A 19,725-nucleotide genomic window follows, 5' to 3' on the forward strand; every position below is an offset into this window, starting at 1 on the left:
CAGCTTCACATATTATCACATCTCTTTTAGTGGATTTTAGGGTAGACGGCGCTTTGCCTCGTGTTGTGACATTATGAAAATGGTCCTAGTCACTATTGGCCTCGGGATCGACCTAGAGGTGGCGCTACGGCTGCGCTATCATCATCATCAAAGCGGGGATAGGAGAACGGCCGCCCCATAGGCTCTCCACGTTCGTGCGCGAGACGGCGTAGATTCTTGCGTTTATTTTGTCGCATACAATCGGTGGGAAAACAATTCTTGCGGAAAGGGATGCGGTACTGTTCGGTGCTTCAGTGAAGATCGAATCGTGTTGCCAGCGTGCGGCCTAAATTTATATAATCGCTTCTGTGGGTGCGTCGTCTGCTCTGGGCCGACGTTGGAAAGGATGGATCACCACGAGTGATGCCTGTCTCCGGCTGAACTGGAATATTTATGTTAAATATTTGTTTCTTTTAAAATGAATCTATCGGTTCCTCAACGTGCAATTAAAAAAACAAAATAAATTCCATCCTAGATAACATAATACTGGTACTGTGGGCTGTGAAATCGCAGCTTCTATGCTTTTTTTAACTTCTAGCTTTTGCGGTTATAAATATTTAGAATGAAGATAAGTTAGCGCTGTATTGGAAATTATCATGCTATTGAGTTCCTCTGCCCTTTTACTGTACCATAGTGTGGGTAAGTTTATTGGAGTCTGAACAAATCTACCGCGCTGCGATGAGGACAGAGTGTCTAGTTAAGATCTGCAAACTGAACGGTTGGCAGGACAACTGAAACAAGCGAAACAAACTATTCTAATATATCTGCCGTGACTGTAATAAACGGGCGTAACCGCGCAATGGAGCATTGTTCCTGTTATTAAAAGCTTTTCTCGGTAGTGTGGGTTCACCCGCTTCAATTTGCTTGGTGAGGGCCGCGGATGTCAAGAGGCTAATGCTATAAATTTCTGACTAAATAATCTTGTATTCAAAGACAGTAGACTCTACAACCCCAATAAAAGACGCACACCACGACACAGACAGCATCGGTCGCAGCGATACTCTTTTACTGATGAGGGCTAGTGACCTTCACGAGACTTTCCGATCACCCTCCGCCCTCACCTAACGTATATCGGGACTGGACAGTTCATCGATTAACCTTCAGATTATTCAAGTAATGCTTTAATTGAATTTTTTTTTTGCCGGTTAATTGGAGTCTTGTGCTGTAGAAAGTCAACAAGGAGTAAAAAATGCCTGCTTTAATATATTTTTGACGTCTTTATTTCTTTTGTGACACTCGCTTGCACGGTAAACCACTTCAGTGTGCTTGACATTTCACCGAGGGTGATTATACTGTTTAAATAATAACTTAAAAATACTTCATTTAAAAGGCTTCCCGTGTTCATATTTATGTAGGACTCACAACGTGAAGTTTAGAATGGAAATGCAATATGCCATTTATGACATAGTAAAATCAGTAAAAAATTTGCAGTTTTAACGTCTTTCACGCAATATGACCGGCGAAAAATCAACATACGAATTTATTGATTGATTAGTTTATTAAAGAATAGCGATAAATCGGGTTAATTTTTTAATCAAACCCCAGACCCACTCAACATTCAATGCTTTATGAAAGCTACGGTTTGTGCGAGATAACAAAAATACTTGGGACCGGCGATTGTATACAAACCAACACACTAAGATTATGAAAGCTTCCGACTTAATAATAACCGCTTTGCTGAATTCATACGCATGGGAAACGATACAACACAACCTTTAGTAAGAAGAAACGGCAACAAAAACATAAAACATTTAATAAGGAAAGTCAAGCTGAGCCGCAAACGGGCTTGCGTCGTCGAGATCCATGCTTCTGAGCGTGCGCCCGTAGCAGACGACGCACGGCGGTATCCCCGCTTTCGCGCGTTTCCAATTTCGGCCGCATGGTGGCGACACGGTTCAATCTCGAGGCGAATAACCGAGAGCGACATTGTTAATTCTTGTCTGTGCACTTAACGCCTTGAACTTCTCGAGGAGGAATAATTCCTTGGTGTCCTCCTCTCCCCGCCTTCGATCGCAAAGAAAAAACAAAGACACTAAAAAAAAACGGATATAACTTCCCCCCCCCCCCCCTATCCCCCCTTTTTTTTTGTAGGAATTTTTTTTTTGTATCTTTTGAGATTGTTGTTAGGTTCAGAAGCTTGGTGTTGTAAAAAAAAAGAAAAAGGCTTTGCGGAACTGAAGAGTGCCAAGCCTCCCTTTGCGCTGGTTAATTCGCGTGACAGTGTCGCTGCGCTCAACTTTACCAAAATGAAAACGACCTTTTCTTTAGAAAGGGGGGGGGGGGGGGCTGGTTCTAGAAAATGTAACGGATTACAAGGAATCCGTTACGTAAAATATGTAAGAGAATTACTTTAAAATTACTCCTGCAGATATGTAATTATTCCGTTACTAAATTACCGATAAATGAAACGGATTACAAGTAATTTCGTTACTTGTAACGGATTACGTACAAGTCTGCTTACAGCTATTCTGAAAGCCTGTAACGTAATTCATAAAACAACATCATCATATCACCCACAAACAAACGGTTTAACCGAACGTTTTCACACGACCCTTGCAGACATGATATCCATGTATGTTTCCCCCGACCATACGAACTGGGACACTGTACTCCCGCTCGTAACTTTTGCCTATAATACTGCCCTCCAGTCTACCACGGGCTACTCCCCTTTTCATTTAGTGTACGGACGCGAAGCATCATGCACAATGGACACCATCTTTCCTGTCGCTCCTTCAATCAACAATCAAAGTGAACTCCTAGAGAACTTTATCTTTGGCGCCGAAGAATGCCGCAAGCTCGCGCAGCTCCGCACGTCGCTGCATCAACAGGTCACCAAGGGCCGCTATGACAAGCACCACACGAACACTTCTTACTCCCCTGGTGACCTTGTGTGGGTTTGGACACCAGCCCGACAACCTGGCCGAGTGGACCAGTTCCTCCACAAGTACATCGGTCCCTATCGAATCACCGGGAAAACATCACCTGTTTCCTGCCTCGCTGAGCCCATTTCTTCCTCCTCGGATGGCCGCCGTCGACCTTCGGAAGTTCTACACGTGAACCGCTTAAACCGTACCACCCACCACTGCAATAGCTTCGCCCCCCCCCCCCCCCCCCCCCCCGAGGGAATCCCGGAGGAAAGCTCACCGGAGAAAAGCTCACCGGAGAAAAGCTCACCGGAGAAAAGCTCACCGGAGATAAGCTCACCGGAGAAAAGCTCACCGCGAAACCGGCGGATGCGGAGAAAAGCTCACCGGCCATTGAGCGTATGCGGAAGAAAGCTCACCGATATTTTTTCTTCGTTTTATATGGTGGCTCTGTGATTATGCGTAACATATATCAATTTATTGTAATTAAAATTCGTCAGCTTTGTAAAAAAGAAAATTTCATTTTCTATATTTGTTAAACTTTTTGGGTATACTGCTCCCAAATTAATAATTGCGGGCGAGTGTTTTCTGTGGCTTATTTTCTTGGCAACTAAAGCCTAACTGGAAGCTTTATAAACTTGAAGAACAGGAAAAAGTTCGAAAACTTAATAACGTCTGTCTAAGACCTAAAAATCAAAACTGTAGATGCCCAAAATTCGAAAGTGCATGCGGAATAACGCTGTGCCTGAAATTCTCTTTGAAGCTTTTGTTAACCTTTGAAAACAGCATAAAACAGTCAGTAGGATATCGAGGCTTCTTTCTTCCACGGACAAGCACGTTTTTTAGCCGTTCGTGCTGGTGTTTCCACACGTTGCGTTTGTGTAATAGTGCCCTTCTACAGCGAACCACCCACGACTTTCAGAGCTGCACACTGGCACTGTTGTTACTCGTTGTAACAGTCTTGATACTAGCGCCACCGCCACACTGGGGGAGAGACGACAATAAAGACGAAGCACTTGCTTCCTACCCGCTGAACCGGATGCCTCGCTGACTGATACATGGTGTCAGAAGTCGTTCGAACGTCATCACAAGCCCTGCGGTAGCCTCAGCCATGGAAGGACTGAAACCGCCAGAGCCGCTCCAGTTTTCAGGCAACGTTGCTGAGAACTGGAGGCGTTTCAAGCAACGGTTCGAAATATTTATGACAGCTACGGAGCCACCCGCCAAAAGGAAGGAGGGACAGAAGATCGCGTTGTTGCTGCATGTTGCCGGGGAGCAGGCCGTGGAAGTCTACGACACCTTCAACGTCGAGGGGGAGCAAACCTACGAGGCCGTGGTGGAAATGTTTCATAACTACTGTTCTCCCAAGAAGAATGAAACGTACGAGCGTTACGTATTCAGGATGCGAGAGCAGGCAGAAGGCGAGCTGTTTGAGCAATTCTACAGAGACCTTTTGTTGAAGGCTAAGACCTGCGAATTTGGCAGTTTGGCAGACTCGATGATCAGAGATCAGATAGTGTATGGTATATCGAACAAGAAACTACGTCAAAGACTGTTGCGAGAGCAGGACTTATCGCTTACCAGAGCAGTGGACATGTGTAAAGCGAACGAAATAGCAGAAAAACAAAAAATGAAAGCCGTTTACAACTCCCTGTAACGCCGAATTAGAGCGCAGCTCTTGAGGAGGAGGAGGGAAGGGTACTGGGGGGTGGGTCAAGTGACCTCGGGGGGCGGGGGGGTCACGTGACCTTGGGGGTCACGTGACCTTGGGGCGTCACGTGACGTCGGGGGGTCACGTGATTTGGGGCCACGTGACGATACCGATGACGTCATCAGTAGCGTCACTGATGACGCCATCAGTGATGATGATGACGATGCGGATGCCGGTGACGTCATCAGTGACGTCACTAATGACGTCATCAGTGATGATGACGATGCGGATGCCGGTGACGTCATCAGTGACGTCACTGACGACGTCATCAGTGCCTATGACGTCAACGGGGGGTCACGTGACCCCAGGGGGGGTCACGACCTGGGTAACCATCGTGACCCTCGTGAGGGTAACCCTAGTAACCCTTGTGAGGGCAACTCTCGTGACCCTCGTGAGGGTAACTCTCGTGACCCTCGTAAGGGTAACTCTCATAACCCTCGTGAGGGTAACTAACCCTCGTAACCCTCGTGAGGGTTACGAGGGTGAGTAACCCTCGTGAGGGTAACTCTCATAACCCTCGTGCCCTCGTGAGGGTCACGAGAGTTACCCTCACGAGGGTCACGAGAGTTGCCCTCACAAGGGTAAGTAACCCTCACGAGGGTTACTTACCCTTGTAACCCTCACGAGGGTTACGAGGGTTAGTAACCCTCGTGAGGGTAACCCTCGTGAAGGTAACCCATTTGAGGGTTACGAGGGTTAGTAACTCTCGTGAGGGTAACCCTCGTGAAGGTTACGAGGGTTAGTAACCCTCGTGAGGGTAACCCTCGTGAAGGTTACCCTCACGAGGGTTACTAACCCTCGTAACCCTCAAAAGGGTTACCTTCACGAGGGTTACCCTCTCGAGGGTTACTAACCCTCGTAACCCTCGTGAGGGTTACAAGGGTAAGTAACCCTCGTGAGGGTAATCCTCGTGAAGGTAACCCTTTTGAGGGTAACTAACCCTAGTAACCCTCGTGAGGGTTACGAGGGTAAGTAACCCTCGTGGCCCTCGTGATCCTCGTGAGGGTAACCCTCATGAGATTAACCCTCGTAACCCTCACGAGGGTTACGAGGGTTGCGGTTACGCCGACGCCGACGCCGACGCCGACGGCGACGCCGACGCCGACGGCGACGCCGCTTAAGCCGGGAACGGGCCCCTAAGAGCTGCGCTCTAAAACAAAGTTTGGGACAAGCCAGAAGAGTCCGTTCTCAGTATTCACCAGACAACTAAAAGACGTTCGACGGTGCCAGTGGAAGCACCACCTAGACCTGACCGCTGTCAGAAGTGTAACTTCATTCACAAAGGAACAGGCTGTCCAGCAACAGGAAAAGAATGCAGGAGATGCCATCGCCGAGGTCATTTCGCGTTTTGCTGTCCGAAGCAACGGGTGAACGCGATAACTAACGAAAACGACGATCAAGCCGCGGATGCCGGGAGTGACTTTGAAATTCTGGAGGTGGGAGCACGCACTTCTGCAAGTAATCAAGCAGAGTGGCTGATACCGGCGAAGGTAGCTGATAAGGATATCATGCTGAAGATTGATACTGGAGCCCAAGCAAACTTGTTGCCACTGTCGTGGTGGAAACGAGCAGGCAGGAGTGCGGATTTGCGAAGGAGCACGGCAATTTTGCGCAGTTACAGTGGCGGCATAATTGCACACGCAGGAAAAGCATCCTTGACTGTGGAGTGCAACAACACAAAAGAACTCATCGAGTTCTTCATTGTAAAAAAGTCGCGGGCTCCCATTCTCGGTCTCCAGGCCAGTGAACTCCTTGGACTCGTGAATCGTGTTTCGGCAGTTTCCTGCGATAACTTGAGCGCAGTGACCTCCGAATTCCCCGAGGTGTTCCAGGGGTTAGGTTGTGTGAAACGGGCATACCACATGGTGCTGAAGGAAGGAGCCAGGCCAACGGTGCAAGCAGCCCGGCGAGTCCCTCAAGCTTTGCGGCAGCCACTGGAGAGAGAGCTGCAGCGCTTAACCGCCGCCAACGTTATCCGGAAAGTGGATGAGCCAACTGACTGGGTGAGTCCTTTGGTTATTGCGCTAAAAAAAGACGGACAGCTCAGGGTATGTCTGGATCCCCGGAACATAAACGAGTGGGTGAAGCGAGAGCATTACCAACTTCCCAAAAGGGAAGACATTGAGGCAGAGCTCTCTGATGCACGATGGTTTTCAACCCTTGATGCAAATTCCGGGTTTCACCAAATACCGTTACATGATGAGACCACGAGAATCTGCACATTTGCTACTCCATTTGGAAGATACCAGTACCTCCGGCTACCGTTTGGTATAGCATCTGCACCCGAAGTATTTCAGAAGACCATGTCTCAAATGCTTGAGGGTTTACCCGGAGTTCGAGTATACATCGATGACATCCTTGTGTGGGGTAGAACACAGGCCGAGCACAATGACAGATTACGCGCTGTACTGCAGAGAGCCAGTCAAGAGGGTCTCACGTTCAACATGAGCAAGTGCAAACTCGCCCGCAAGGAAATTGAGTTCTTGGGGGACGTTATTAATGAAAATGGTATCTCCCCAAGCCCAGCTCTCGTTAAGAGCATTCACAATTTTCCACAACCAGCAAGTAAGAAAGAAGTGCAAAGATTATTGGGATTTACAAACTACTTTGGTAAATTTTTGCCTAACTTGTCCTTGAGGACAACGTTAATGCGCGGAGTTATTAAAGACAGCTCAGTGTTCGAGTGGTCTGACGCACACCAAATGGAATGGGAACACTTGAAAAATCTCATATCTACAACCCCAGTGCTCGCACTCTTTGATCCGGCAAAACCCACGAAAGTATCTTCGGATGCTTCAAAATATGGGATAGGCGCGGCGCTCTTACAACGACATGTTGAGGGATGGAAACCAGTGGCCTACGCTTCAAGAGTCTTGTCTAGTGCGGAAACACGCTATTCGGAAATTGAAAAAGAGGCTCTTGGAGTCACTTATGGTCTTGAAAAATTCCACCACTTTGTGTACGGACGGCGAGTTATAGCGGAAACTGACCATAAGCCGCTGATTGCGATCGCACAAAAAAGTGTAGGAGATATGCCACCGCGCTTGCAGCGTTTCTTCTTGAGGCTCATGAAGTATGAGTTCCAGCTGACGTACGTCCCTGGCAGAGAGTTGGTGGTTCCAGACGTCCTTTCGAGAGCACTTCCCTCTGGGCAGCCAAGCGGCACAGAACTAACCGATGTTGAGGTGCATGCATTGGAGCTTCAGCACACACTCGTAAGCGAAGCAACTAAGATTCAGCTCGTGCGTGAAACTGCTCGGGACACTGTCCTCACGAACGTAATTAACTGTCTCCGAGCAAACCTCCCTATTCATGGACAGTACAAACCTTTCGCCGGGGAATTAACAGAAGTATCTGGAGTTTTGTTTAAGGGCGTAAAGGTGGTCATCCCAGAGACCATGCGCCAGCGAATACTCGAGAGGATACACGATGGCCATCTTGGTATCAATAAGTGTAAAGCACGAGCAAGACAGCTAGTTTTCTGGCCCGGCATTAACGAAGATATCACGAGAATGATTCACCGGTGCTCAATCTGTCAACAGTTTGCGTACAAGCAACCGAACGAGCCACTAATGATGCGTGAGGTTCCGGGCTTACCATGGACGCGTGTTGGTGTTGACCTCTTTGAGCAGGCGGGGAACACGTACCTAGTTGCCTATGATGCCTTTTCCAACTTCCCAGAGGTAGAGAGGCTCAGAGAGGCAATATCAGAAACTATTATTTGGACATTAAGCAGCATGTTTGCTAGACACGGGATACCTCTAGAGGTGTGCAGCGACAACGGTCCACAGTTCTCGTCACGTCAGTTCCAGAGTTTCGCTTTGAAGTATGATTTTAAGCACACCACGTCCAGTCCGCATTTTCCACGTTCCAACGGACTTGCAGAAAAGGGTGTGCAAGTGGTAAAACGAATACTGCGGAAAACTGCTGAAGCTAATGAAGACTTCTGGCTGGGATTGCTTGGTTACAGGTCTACACCCCTGGAGGATGGCCGGTGCCCCAGCGAGCTTCTAATGGGACGCCGCATTAGGTCCCGTCTTCCTGACTTCACGCCAGCAGTTCCAAAACCAGCCAGAAAACACACAAAGGATAACACTAAAGGATGTTTTTTGAAGCCACTACGGGAAGGTGACGTGGTACGTCTGAGGGACAAAGGACAGTGGGTCACAAAGGGCCAAGTGTTAAGGAACGTGGCGCCTCGTTCTTCACTGGTTGTCACGCAGGATGGCCGGGAATATCGACGCAACAGAGAACACCTGCGACCAACGAATGAAGACCTGCAGAGTTCCGATCACTTTGAGGAGCACCTGGAAGATTCCCCAACCTGTGCCCTGACCAGCATTCAAGCTACACCGGCTGCATTGACCCCAACAGTGCAGCATGATGATCCAGCCATCCCAACCACAGTCGCTATTTCAACGAGAACTCCGACCAACTCCCCAGCTGCAGTCAACTCCACAGCGAGAACAGAGGATGATCTGGCTAGTGAACTTAGACCATGTGTTGCTCGGACATCAACCCGAACTGTGCGGCGACCCCAAAGGCTAAGCTACGATCAGAACTTCCAGCAGCAAGCTTAACGGGCTTTTGAGTTATTGCTTTTTATATTTCGTGTTTTGTGTATTTTGTTTATTTTCGTATGTATTTCTTGTTGGTTTTTCATACTCCAAAGAAAGGGAGATGTAACAGTCTTGATACTAGCGCCACCGCCACACTGGGGGAGAGACGACAATAAAGACGAAGCACTTGCTTCCTACCCGCTGAACCGGATGCCTCGCTGACTGATACACTCGTGACCTATATAAAATGTAGTCTTCTGTAATATAGCGAATAGGGCGAGTTGGTAAGCGTTATATATGACGAAAACGGCTCAAACGACGACGACGGAGTGAGGACAACAAACATGACAAGACGAAGCTGTTCTCGAAACTAAAGGTTTGTTAGTCAAATTAACAGGAAGAGAATAGCGTAGCCGCCACTGACTACATCAACAAACGCCTACTTATATCTTAGGCACCACACAATATTTGGAGCTGAAACGTTTCACACACCGCTATTCATATTAGCTCGCAAAAAACGAACCTCTTCATCTGACAGAGCTACCGACGGCGCACTGTCAGCTGTCAATAAATTGTTGTCTCTTTCACCGGTGTACGATGTTCTGATTATATACTTGCGGCTTCATTAATATACAGAATGGGAGATTACTAATTTCCGAGCAATTTGTAAATATGCACAATGAACTTCAAGAATATTACAAAAAAGATGATTTATTTTTAATGAAGTGATGAATGCGAATCGTGTTAAATTGCCACGTTTGACGCAGAATCCGCTAAGTTAAAAAGGAAAAAAAAATGGTGAGCTTTTCTCTGCATCTGCCGGTTTTGTGGTGAGCTTTTCTCCGGTGAGCTTATTTCGGTGAGCTTTTCTCCGGTGAGCTTTTCTCCAGTGAGCTTTTCTCCACCGCCCCCCCGAGGAGGGGGGTAATGTGATGAAGACCCTTATCGTCGTCATCGGGCATCGTCATATCTCCCCCATCATCGTCATCACCGATAGCTCGTGTGGCCCGTGCTCGCAACCGCGGGCCAGTTCGAATATAATCATAACTGAAAGCGGTCGTTGAGCTTCTGTCTTCCTGACATTATATATATATATATATATATCTTGGAGCTAAGTAGGCTGTAGGCGTATTTTTATAAAAGTAGAAGCCACCGAGGTTTCTGTATAACTTATACATGTTGAATTAAACCTTCCCAGTTTGTTTGACCCTCGGCGGCTTATACTTTTATATATATATATATATATATGTTGTGTTTGTGTGTGTATATTTTTTTCTGGAGTAATAATTTGCACTGGGAAACTAGCATGACGTGGTGATTAGAAACGTTAGGTGGAGTATCACGTTCCGCCGCACAATGCTCTGTTCTTTCCGGTCTAGACCATGTAAAAGATCTTCAGTCTTCGAGCTCTCTGTTCGGTGCTTCGCTGCCATTCGGTGAAACGCTATGCAGGGTCGTCGAGGTAAATCAGGACTTTTTGTTTTCATATTTCGTCTTTCAATAATGCGATTAAGTTAATCGGCCGTATTGCGCTTCTGCGGCCACGTGATTCTACGGCGGACCATCGCATGATAAACTATTCGCGACTTGCTCCAGAATGAGCAGAGAATACGACCGAAAAACAACAATACTTGAGTCGCTTCGCGCCAAAAAGTCGCCTAAGCAAATCATTGCGTGTTATGGCTACAACAAGACACAAGTTTACAGCATCGCCAAGCCGTTCAGGTAATCTGTCAGCCAGAAAGGCGTTACGGCATAGCAAGCAACGCAAAAAAAAACAGTCGATATTCATTTTATCTTTGCCTCTGTATTTTTGCCTGAATATGGTGAATTTTCCGGACTTATCTAGACGACCCTGTATTTTCTTGTTGCTATCGCAAGCGTGCACTGAATAGTGTCGTCATCATAACCCATTAAAGAATTGTTTTTGACTTTTTATTAAAAGCGTGCTGACTTCTTGTTGACTCTGACTACTTTCTTTTGACTTTGACTTTCTGTTGACATACTTAACAGAACGTTTGTTGACTTTGTGTTGAAACTTTTCTGATGATTTTCTTCAGCCTGAGTCAAAAGAAAGGCTGTTGACTTTCTATTCCTTCATGCCAATTTTATTCTGGTGACTTTTGTTGTCAGTGTCATCAGAAAGGCTGCAGACGTTCTGTTTACTTCGTGTTGAAAAAGTTGTGTTGATTCTTTGTAGCCTGTGTCAATAGAAAAGCTACATACTTTCTGTTGACTCTTTATTGAACATTGTTCACCTCGACTAGATGTCAAAAGTCGCTAAGTTTCTCAATAGTCTCTGACAAGGTGAGAACGGGGAGCAGCTACAGTAGTCCCGCCACCAGCGCGAGCCTCCTTGACAACGCTTCGGCGTTCGCGCACCTCGAGCGCACGTGTGCAGTCAAAGCACGACGGAAGGCATGGGGCGCGTGTTGGATGCCTGGCGTTCGAAAGGCATGCCTTGTTGTTCTGACTTTGTGACTGTAGTGACTTTAATGACCATATTAAATAGTCAACAAGTAAAAAAAAGCAAAATAACTATTTGAAAGGGGAGAAACTGCTTAGACTCGCTCCGTCCTGAGTGCGGCTATGCAGAGAAGCGATAATATTTCTCCTAGGAGCTGTTTTTGTGGATGTTTTAGCTACTGCGGCAAAATATTATTAGTTGTACCAATGCTTTTTAGTAACAGATATCGTCCATGAACGTCGAAACACCATTTTTTCGTTTGACAGACTCCAGAGGAGAAGATTGAATACTTGGAACCCTAATAAGTGCTGAGGTGGTCACCGGCCAAATGAGTACCTTCAATATGTAGCCTATATAGGCTTCTGGAGCATTCAACGAGACTGTGATTCAGGTGTTCAGTCAACACCACCTAGACTAGCTCAAGGCCTCTCCACGTCTTTGTGACGTCATCAAACTACGACCAGCCTGGTAGTTCGGCTTTTTTCGGCGTTGAGCTCTCCCGCAGCGGCGTCCCTAGATGCGCGCTCGGCTGTTCCGTGCATCGGGAAAACTATTCATCCTGCTGTCGATCTTTTGTGCTCTGTAAATTAGGAAACCCATTCGGCGATTTATTTTGACTATTAAAGCTGTAGTTCAATGGGTGTACATGCAGAATTAATATGTGCAATCTTTACAGAATAATTATTGTGCTGTTCTACTTTTCTTCAACTATGTGCTTACCAATATAGCACTAAGTGTCAAATTCTTTAATGACAAACATATATTTAGCTGCACAGTTTTAAATTTTGGCGGGCCAAATATTTCGCGAATTACGTCTAATGGATATATGTACAGTTCATAAAATAATTGAACGTTTGTACACTCAATAATTTCCGACTTAAGAAATCTTCCCGTGTGCCTCCCAATATTTTTGTTTGCTAAACATGGGGCTATGAAAATAATTAGGTTTACCATTTTCCTATAGCTTTAGTATTTCATACTATTTATCACGACTTTCTACACTAATCTGGCTCTTAATTCAATAAAATCAAGTAGGGTTATGATATTATAACCCTGGTTCATAATTTGTGCAGTACAGAAGCTCAATGATTGAATGTTTATTTACACTAAAAGTGGAATGTGTGAACTGAATAAAAATCAGTCACATGAAGTCATCACAAGTAAGGTCAGTCGAAATAGCGTTAGTGCTTCAGAGTCTTGATCATTCGCTTTTGTGTTAATTTCTTAAAAACTAGCTGGTCATTCTTTGTCTTGCAATAGCTGTTCAGTACAATGTTCGTTGCTGCGCTCAAAATGTGACGCATCACCAGCTGTGGCGAATGACCACTATCACACACATCGAGACCATTGGAGTCATCCAATATATTATGCGTGAGTGTCAGCAGTGCCGCTTTCTGGTTTGGCAACCCGTGGAATTGTGTGGCATGCTTCTCGGTCCTGCAGCTTGTCAAGCACTAATGCTGTTGTGACCACAGCATTGACGACAGCTGGCTGGGGGAACTTGAGTCCACCTCGGTTCACGCTTCTGATGATGTCCGAGTTCTCAACTTGGATGTCACGTTCCAGCGCTAAGTTTGCTCTGCAGGCAGTGCAGGAAAGCTTCTTGAGTACAGTGTGAGCACAGTAGCCTGCCACGTAGATGATCGCTGCGAGGTTTGGAGCCTTGTTAGCAAAGTTCATGTCCGTCACTTCAATCCTGAAGTTATCCAGTACAGACCCTTCCATCTCGACTGCAGATGCTGCCACCTCCATGTCTGGGAGCTGGAGGACTTTCTGAAGGCGAAGCTTCCGTTCATATTCAAATATCTGTCTTATAGAAACATGATATTGGGGACCAGCAAGCTGTCGGTACTTTCCAAACCTGTCTTCCAAACAGTCGGTCTGGAATTTTCCGAGTAGTACGTAGTCAAATCCCATCTCTTGAAGGCAGTAGCTTGTCAGCTTCACCAAGTAGGACGTCGTGAGTCGGAGGGCACTGTGAGTGTCCGGTGTGAGCCTGCCTGTGTCAAACTTCAGGGATTGCCACAGATCTAGCCATTTTGTCATATTGGTGAGGTACTCGATTTGTGGGCCTGACAAAGACTGCAGGCCATCTCGAAGTCGTCGGCCCTTGTTGCACGTCTTAACATTTACGATGCTCCACCACCTTTCGACAATCTTCAAGAACTCTGCTGTTTCAGCGGCATGTTCCAAGCCAAGTCGAAGTCCACAGGTCTCTAAGGCTGCAATTGTAGATGAACTGAAAACCTTCAGAGCCAGCTTGACATTTTGTCGCTCCATGTTGGATGGATGCAGCGCTTTCATCGATAGGGTGGGAGCGGACTTGATGAGCTGGTCCTGCTCCTTTGAGTGAAGCTCCCGAAGTGTCTTGAACGACGCTGTCCATGGTTTGGTGAAAGGACCCTTGATGGGAGGGAAGAACATGCAGGTTTCTATGTTTTTCTTGATTAATCCAACTGTTCCTCACACACTTTAGAATGTGAACAGGGTCGAAAACAAAGAAACGAGGACACTCCGGGTCTGAGGGATGTGGATAGACGCTGCAAAGATCCGGTGGTGCTTTAAAAAGGGACATTGTTTTTCTGTTTATGGAGTTGTCTGTGATGACAGCGACCACATGCAAGCCAACGTTCTCCAGCTCAGTAATGATGCTGCGAAGAACAGTGTGCAGCTGCTGCGCATTGATTTGATCAACTGGAAGAATATGGACAACGTTTTTCTGGGATGAAAGCAAGCTTTGCATCATAAAGACGTGTGCAGTCTTCGCTGCATTTGGGCTGTTACTGGCAGCACCAACAACTGATCCGACTTTGTAGTCAAAATAGGGCTGCAAATGAATTTCATCCATCATGAGCACCACTGCCGTTTCGTGATGCTTCATCGTAGTAACCAGCTTCTTGGCATATGATAAAAGGGAAGTACTTTGCTGCTCGGCCGCTGGGCTAACTTCGTAGGAACCACAAACACGTCGTATAGTAGACTGGTGAGGAAGTTTCCAGTTTGCAGAACTTCTCAAGAACCTGTAAGCATGAGGAGAGATTGTAAAGAGATGGCTTGAAAAAACTAGCAACTCTGAAGAGTACTGAGGTGTCTTGCTGAGAAGTAGAACCACCTGTTCTTTTAAGAAGTTCAAAGCGCTATGCCGCTCGTCATCTTTCAGATTAGAGTTTGTAACATCTTCAAGAAGTGAAAGCGCAAGTTTCAGTATGGCACTGACTTTGTCTTCGGTCTCGGATGCACGCATTTCCTCCAAAGACTCCACAGCATTCAGCAGACGGGACAAAACTCGCATGTCGTTCACTGTTCTTGGAATGGCGTCTACGCCATCAATCTTCATTACCTAGACATCTTGGAAGAACACTTTCACGGAGAGGTTTTCGGAGCTTGTAATTAACTGCCGAATTAAGGGGGCGTTGTCCACCTTAAGATTGAGGAACAGTAGGCAGATCTGCCGAGAAATAGCTGTCCAGAACTGGGACACCTTGAGACATCGAAGGCAATCCAGGAGAGCTTCAAATGTTTCGACCTTGTTTCTCTCTTCTTCTTCTTTATGCATCTCGAGAGAGAGGCTGATGGCTTCTCGTAGAGAAGTTGCGTCGAGGCGAATCCTCTTCTGCTCAGGTGTCTCTCGGGATGTGCTGGCAGTGGAACTTGACAGGTACGCCGGGCAGTTAGGAAATATGCGTGGCACGGCGCCAGGGCGGAGACGTGAAAGCTTCAGTTTGGCTTCGATGACTCTGCCAGTTTTTGAATCCACATACCTCGTTGAATCGAGAATGTCTGAGGCTTGAAAGTGTTTTTCCCATACCTGAAGATGAAAAAAAAAATCATGCATTTTAAAAACTAGAAGTGGTCACAAGTTTGAGATTACTGTTAACGACCTCATTTTCGCTCTTTCGACATTTGAGGAATATTTTTCAGAATATATTATTCGCGATTCGAAATGTAATCGTAACTATAATGTGAAATTTATTCGCGGGATAATTTTATTGCAATGGCTTGCGATCGAAAACATTGAGAAAATTAAGTCGGTAAAAGTAAATAACCACAACGCAAAGGTACACATGCAGCGCGAGTGAGGGGTCGAATGACTGGCATCACATCGCAGTTTTCTGCGCTACACTTCGACGTAAAAGTGTAGCAGAACTGGAAATTGTGAATACACACATTTCAAGAGAGTGGATATTTGATTCCAAGCAAGCAACATGAAGAGCGAGAATATGGACCCACAATAACTCACATACGACAAGAAAAATTACGAATGCTGCTCTTACCACTGAGCGCTTTCCGGGCGTGAAGTCCTTACGTGGTGTGGCTCGTATCCATTGCGCGTTTCTGGTGGGATCCGATGGGAACGTGAACACACGCAGAGTCTCCTCGCCGTCATAGTTCCCGCGACACTCGGGAACACAGCAGTGTCCAGGCATTTTCACAGATCACTTGCGAGAAAGGCTCGTTCCGCAAAACAAAGATCGCACAATCAGTCACCAACGGTCGGCCATGATTCCCGCTGATGATGTTTACTTCGCTGTGAATAACCAGATCGGCTGGAAATCAGATCGATCAGATCGCGGAATGCAAGTCTTTGAAAATTTCTACATCCTAAAAATATTTTATAGCCATAAATAGATATATTTACGACCAGTACAACTTTTTTTTTTTTTTTTATCAACCTGCAGCTTAATTATAACGCTTCTATTTTTCGTGGAATACGAAGCAACGGCTTGTTGTTCTCCGCGCGCACGTGACAGCTGCCAAACCTGCCGCTCCAAGGTCGCGGAATCCGTTCCCGCTGGTTCCCGCCGTTCTGCCTCCGCGCGACGAACGAAAAAAACCGAGACGGCTCCGTCCGCTCCGTCGTAGTGTGCTGACGTCACGCACTGGGAGAGGAGGATATAAAGAGGCTTTGAAGTAGTCTAGGTGGTATTGGTTTAGTGCGTCATGGTGTTTGTGTTCGTGGTCGTTTCTAATGTGCAGTTGTGTTACGTATGTGGTAGTGCCTTGGAATACCACAGGAACACCATTTACTAACAAAATTGAAAAAGAAATTCGCGTTTTTTACGTTTTTTGGCTGCCGTCAATTTATAGGAGTGTGGAAAGTCATAGTAAGCTTCCATAACTTGTTGAATTAATAGCTGAGCTGTAAAGAACTTTTTTTAAAATTCTTCAGTACCTTTTAAGTTGCAATTTTAAGTTGAAAAGCTGCAGAAAAGGGATCTTAGAGGCGACATAAAGATTGTTGACTTTTCATTACCAAAGTGGGCCAATATTTAAAAAAAGTCAACAGAAAAGCCAGAGAAAGTCAGATGAAAAGCTGTTGGCATTTTATATCCGCTGATGACTTTTTTCAACAGCCTTTGAACGGAAAAGCATCAGATTTTTGTAAGGGAAAAATATCAACCTTGAGACCCCCTAATGCGCGCACACGGGCAAATATCACAGAGTATTCCTTACAAGTCGTTTTGTGTAAAAAAATCGTCCTGAACGAGCGTCAGGAACAAGCGTCATGAGCGATCGACACGCTGGGAGCGTGTACATGCACGCTCTCAGCGTGCATGTACATCTAAGGTATATATCTAAAGATCGAGGCCAGGCGGTGCTTGAACCAGGGTCAGTGCGGGGGCAGTCAAATACTATAGTCAACTAATTATTGTTTTCCCCACTATAGCCATTGAGCTGCGTAGCATAGCTATACTCTGAAAGAATTGCGCTAACTGGAAAAATTGCCGGCAAGAGCGGTGTGACGTCATTTTACGTGACCACTCACCTCACTGACGTTTGCATCGCGCAAGAGCCATATAATGTAGTGCCTGTGCGGTGCGCTCCTCAGCTTGGTCTCGCTCTGGCTAATATCTCTAATACACAATAAAAAAAACTAGCACAAACATATAAAACAATTAGCACAAATTACATACGTGGTGTGGTCAGTGCGCGACATATTATGTGCTGCCTGGTCTTTCTTGGCATAAGTATAATAGCATAATCTTTTTTTTTTTCGTGTGCAGTCAGGTTAGCGTTTAAATTCGACTGTGTTTCATATGTGAATAAGACGGTGCTGTGCTGCTAATGAACTAATCGTTGCTGTCGATTCCTGACAACCTATTGCTATTTATCACTACAGATGTCAAAGCACACGTACACGCACGGAAAGGCGGGAACAATAATGTTGCTCATTTGTTTATGGCAAATCTTCCACTAGGCACTTCAAGGTCAGGGTTTCGGCGACTTCGTGGTTGGCACTATTCTTTCCCGTTGAACTTCTGGCGCTGTTTGCCCACTGGCAGTACATGCGGCTCTCTATGCTTCGCCGATTGTAAGTACTTTATTTCCCGTTTATATATATATATATATATATATATATATTTATATGTTTGTGTGTGTGTGTGTGTATAAGTGTGATTTTACATGTAGATCTAAAAGAAAGTAGAGAAGGTTCTTAAAAAAAAGAGTAAGAGGCGCATTATAGCGTATATGTGTCCTGTTAATATGAATATCGACACCATTCGACCCGAATGCGTATGAATAAACGCGAGAAAAACCGAATAACAGCAATCGCTGCGTGTGATGATACCCAGCTAGAGGTTTCGACTTCCTGCGCTTGCCGCTTGTGAGCACTCAAAAACGCGTGGAGCGTTTTTTACTGCTCGGGTAAGGCTTGCAGAAATCGCAAAAAGAGTGAGACAAAAAAGAAAAAGAAGCTGGTGACTATACTTGTATAATACGTCAGGATTATCTCCTCCCGTCAAACGCGCCGAAAAGGAGGGGCTTCAGTCAGTGTTGGGGAGTACTTTAGGTACATTCTGGGGGGGGGGGGGGGGGGGGGGGGGCTTGAAATGCTACTTAAAGAAGGTTTAGATAACTCGTGTTTTATTTGACGTACATTCTCTGAGCACGCGCTTGTACTTTACTTAAAGTAGCTTTTTCTGGTACTTTCCGAGGAAAGTGCAAATCCTAACTGAAAAGTACATTCCCCAAATTTGGACCGGCTGAGTTTGTATCGCAAAATGATGCTTTGTCAACTCTGAAGAAATACTGGAAATAATTCTACTCTCCAGAAACGCGAGCAGATGGCATCTCTCCATTTGTTTGGTGGGCGACTTTCCGGTAGCTTTGCGAACATTCGCTACCTCTCGCTTGGTTATCGCAAGTGAAGAGGCTAAAATATCAGGAGAGGACAATTAATCATTATGTTACACCTGAAACTGTGGTGCGGAATATGAAGAAACTTTCAAGTCGAAGAAAGAGGCGAAAATATTTTGAGGCGTTCTGCTCAGTTGTCTTCCCCTTCGACCTGAATTTTTTTTAATTTTTCCGCACCACAGTTTTAGGTGTCAAATTATGATTAATTACCACCAGCTTACCTGCACAGTCATTGTTTCTTCGTCAAGAAAGGACACTTCTCTACGAGAGGATTGATTGCAGAAGTTACAGGGCTGACGTCGTGCTTTCTCCTAGAACGTATAACCCCATTGGGTGCAAAAAGCCAGTACAGGCGGCACCAAATTCAGAAGTGTGACTTCTGATCTTGGGTCATTTCTAAAAAGAGCTACTCTGCGTCCACTTGACGTTATTCAATATTCGTCGCCATTTCACAAAATAAGTGATGCCCAACCCCCTCCCCTTCGAATACCCCTGGGGCAATGCATACCAGTCAAAAAATCACTGTATAGGGAAATGAAAATGCATCATGGAGGGATTGTGTTGTGTACATTGAAAGTACATTGGATTTATACTACTTTACTTCAAGTGCATCGAACCCTGTGTGCTTACTACGTCACTAGAAGTACATCACCTCCCATTTACTTTGTACTTTAATTCAACAACTTGGTAGATGCACTTTACCCAACCCTGGCTTCAGCGCTATATTCAAAGGGATGTTGTGGCTACTTCGAAAGTCAACCTGAATTATAATTTTGATATTCGCAGTCCTGGATGTCACATAAAGATGATTTAAGTTTCTTTTTGTCTTAAATACAGAACAGCTTCAGTTTTCGTTTAAAGTAAAAGTAAGATCCGTGAGGCCTTCTGAAAGCAGAGTTTATTTAATTAAAATTTGAATAGACTTAATCTAGGTTCACATTGCAC

At 45.7% G+C, this 19,725-nt stretch overlaps 1 protein-coding gene and 1 pseudogene across 1 annotated transcript; one reads left to right on the forward strand and one right to left on the reverse strand.

The window, feature by feature from the left end:
- Positions 1 to 6,538: 6,538 nt before the first annotated feature.
- Positions 6,539 to 9,267, forward strand: LOC120840870. The gene is made up of 2 exons (XM_040211637.2): positions 6,539 to 6,617; positions 8,585 to 9,267. Exons 1-2 carry the CDS (start codon positions 6,601 to 6,603, stop codon positions 9,192 to 9,194), a joined length of 627 nt encoding a protein of 208 aa, XP_040067571.1. The 5' UTR covers positions 6,539 to 6,600; the 3' UTR covers positions 9,195 to 9,267.
- A 3,554-nt stretch (positions 9,268 to 12,821) lies between these two features.
- Positions 12,822 to 14,064, reverse strand: LOC115330367 (annotated as a pseudogene).
- Positions 14,065 to 19,725: the final 5,661 nt, after the last annotated feature.

Source organism: Ixodes scapularis, unplaced genomic scaffold (genome assembly GCF_016920785.2).
Source record: "Ixodes scapularis isolate PalLabHiFi unplaced genomic scaffold, ASM1692078v2 PGA_scaffold3__209_contigs__length_174095766, whole genome shotgun sequence".
NCBI lineage: Eukaryota > Metazoa > Arthropoda > Arachnida > Ixodida > Ixodidae > Ixodes > Ixodes scapularis.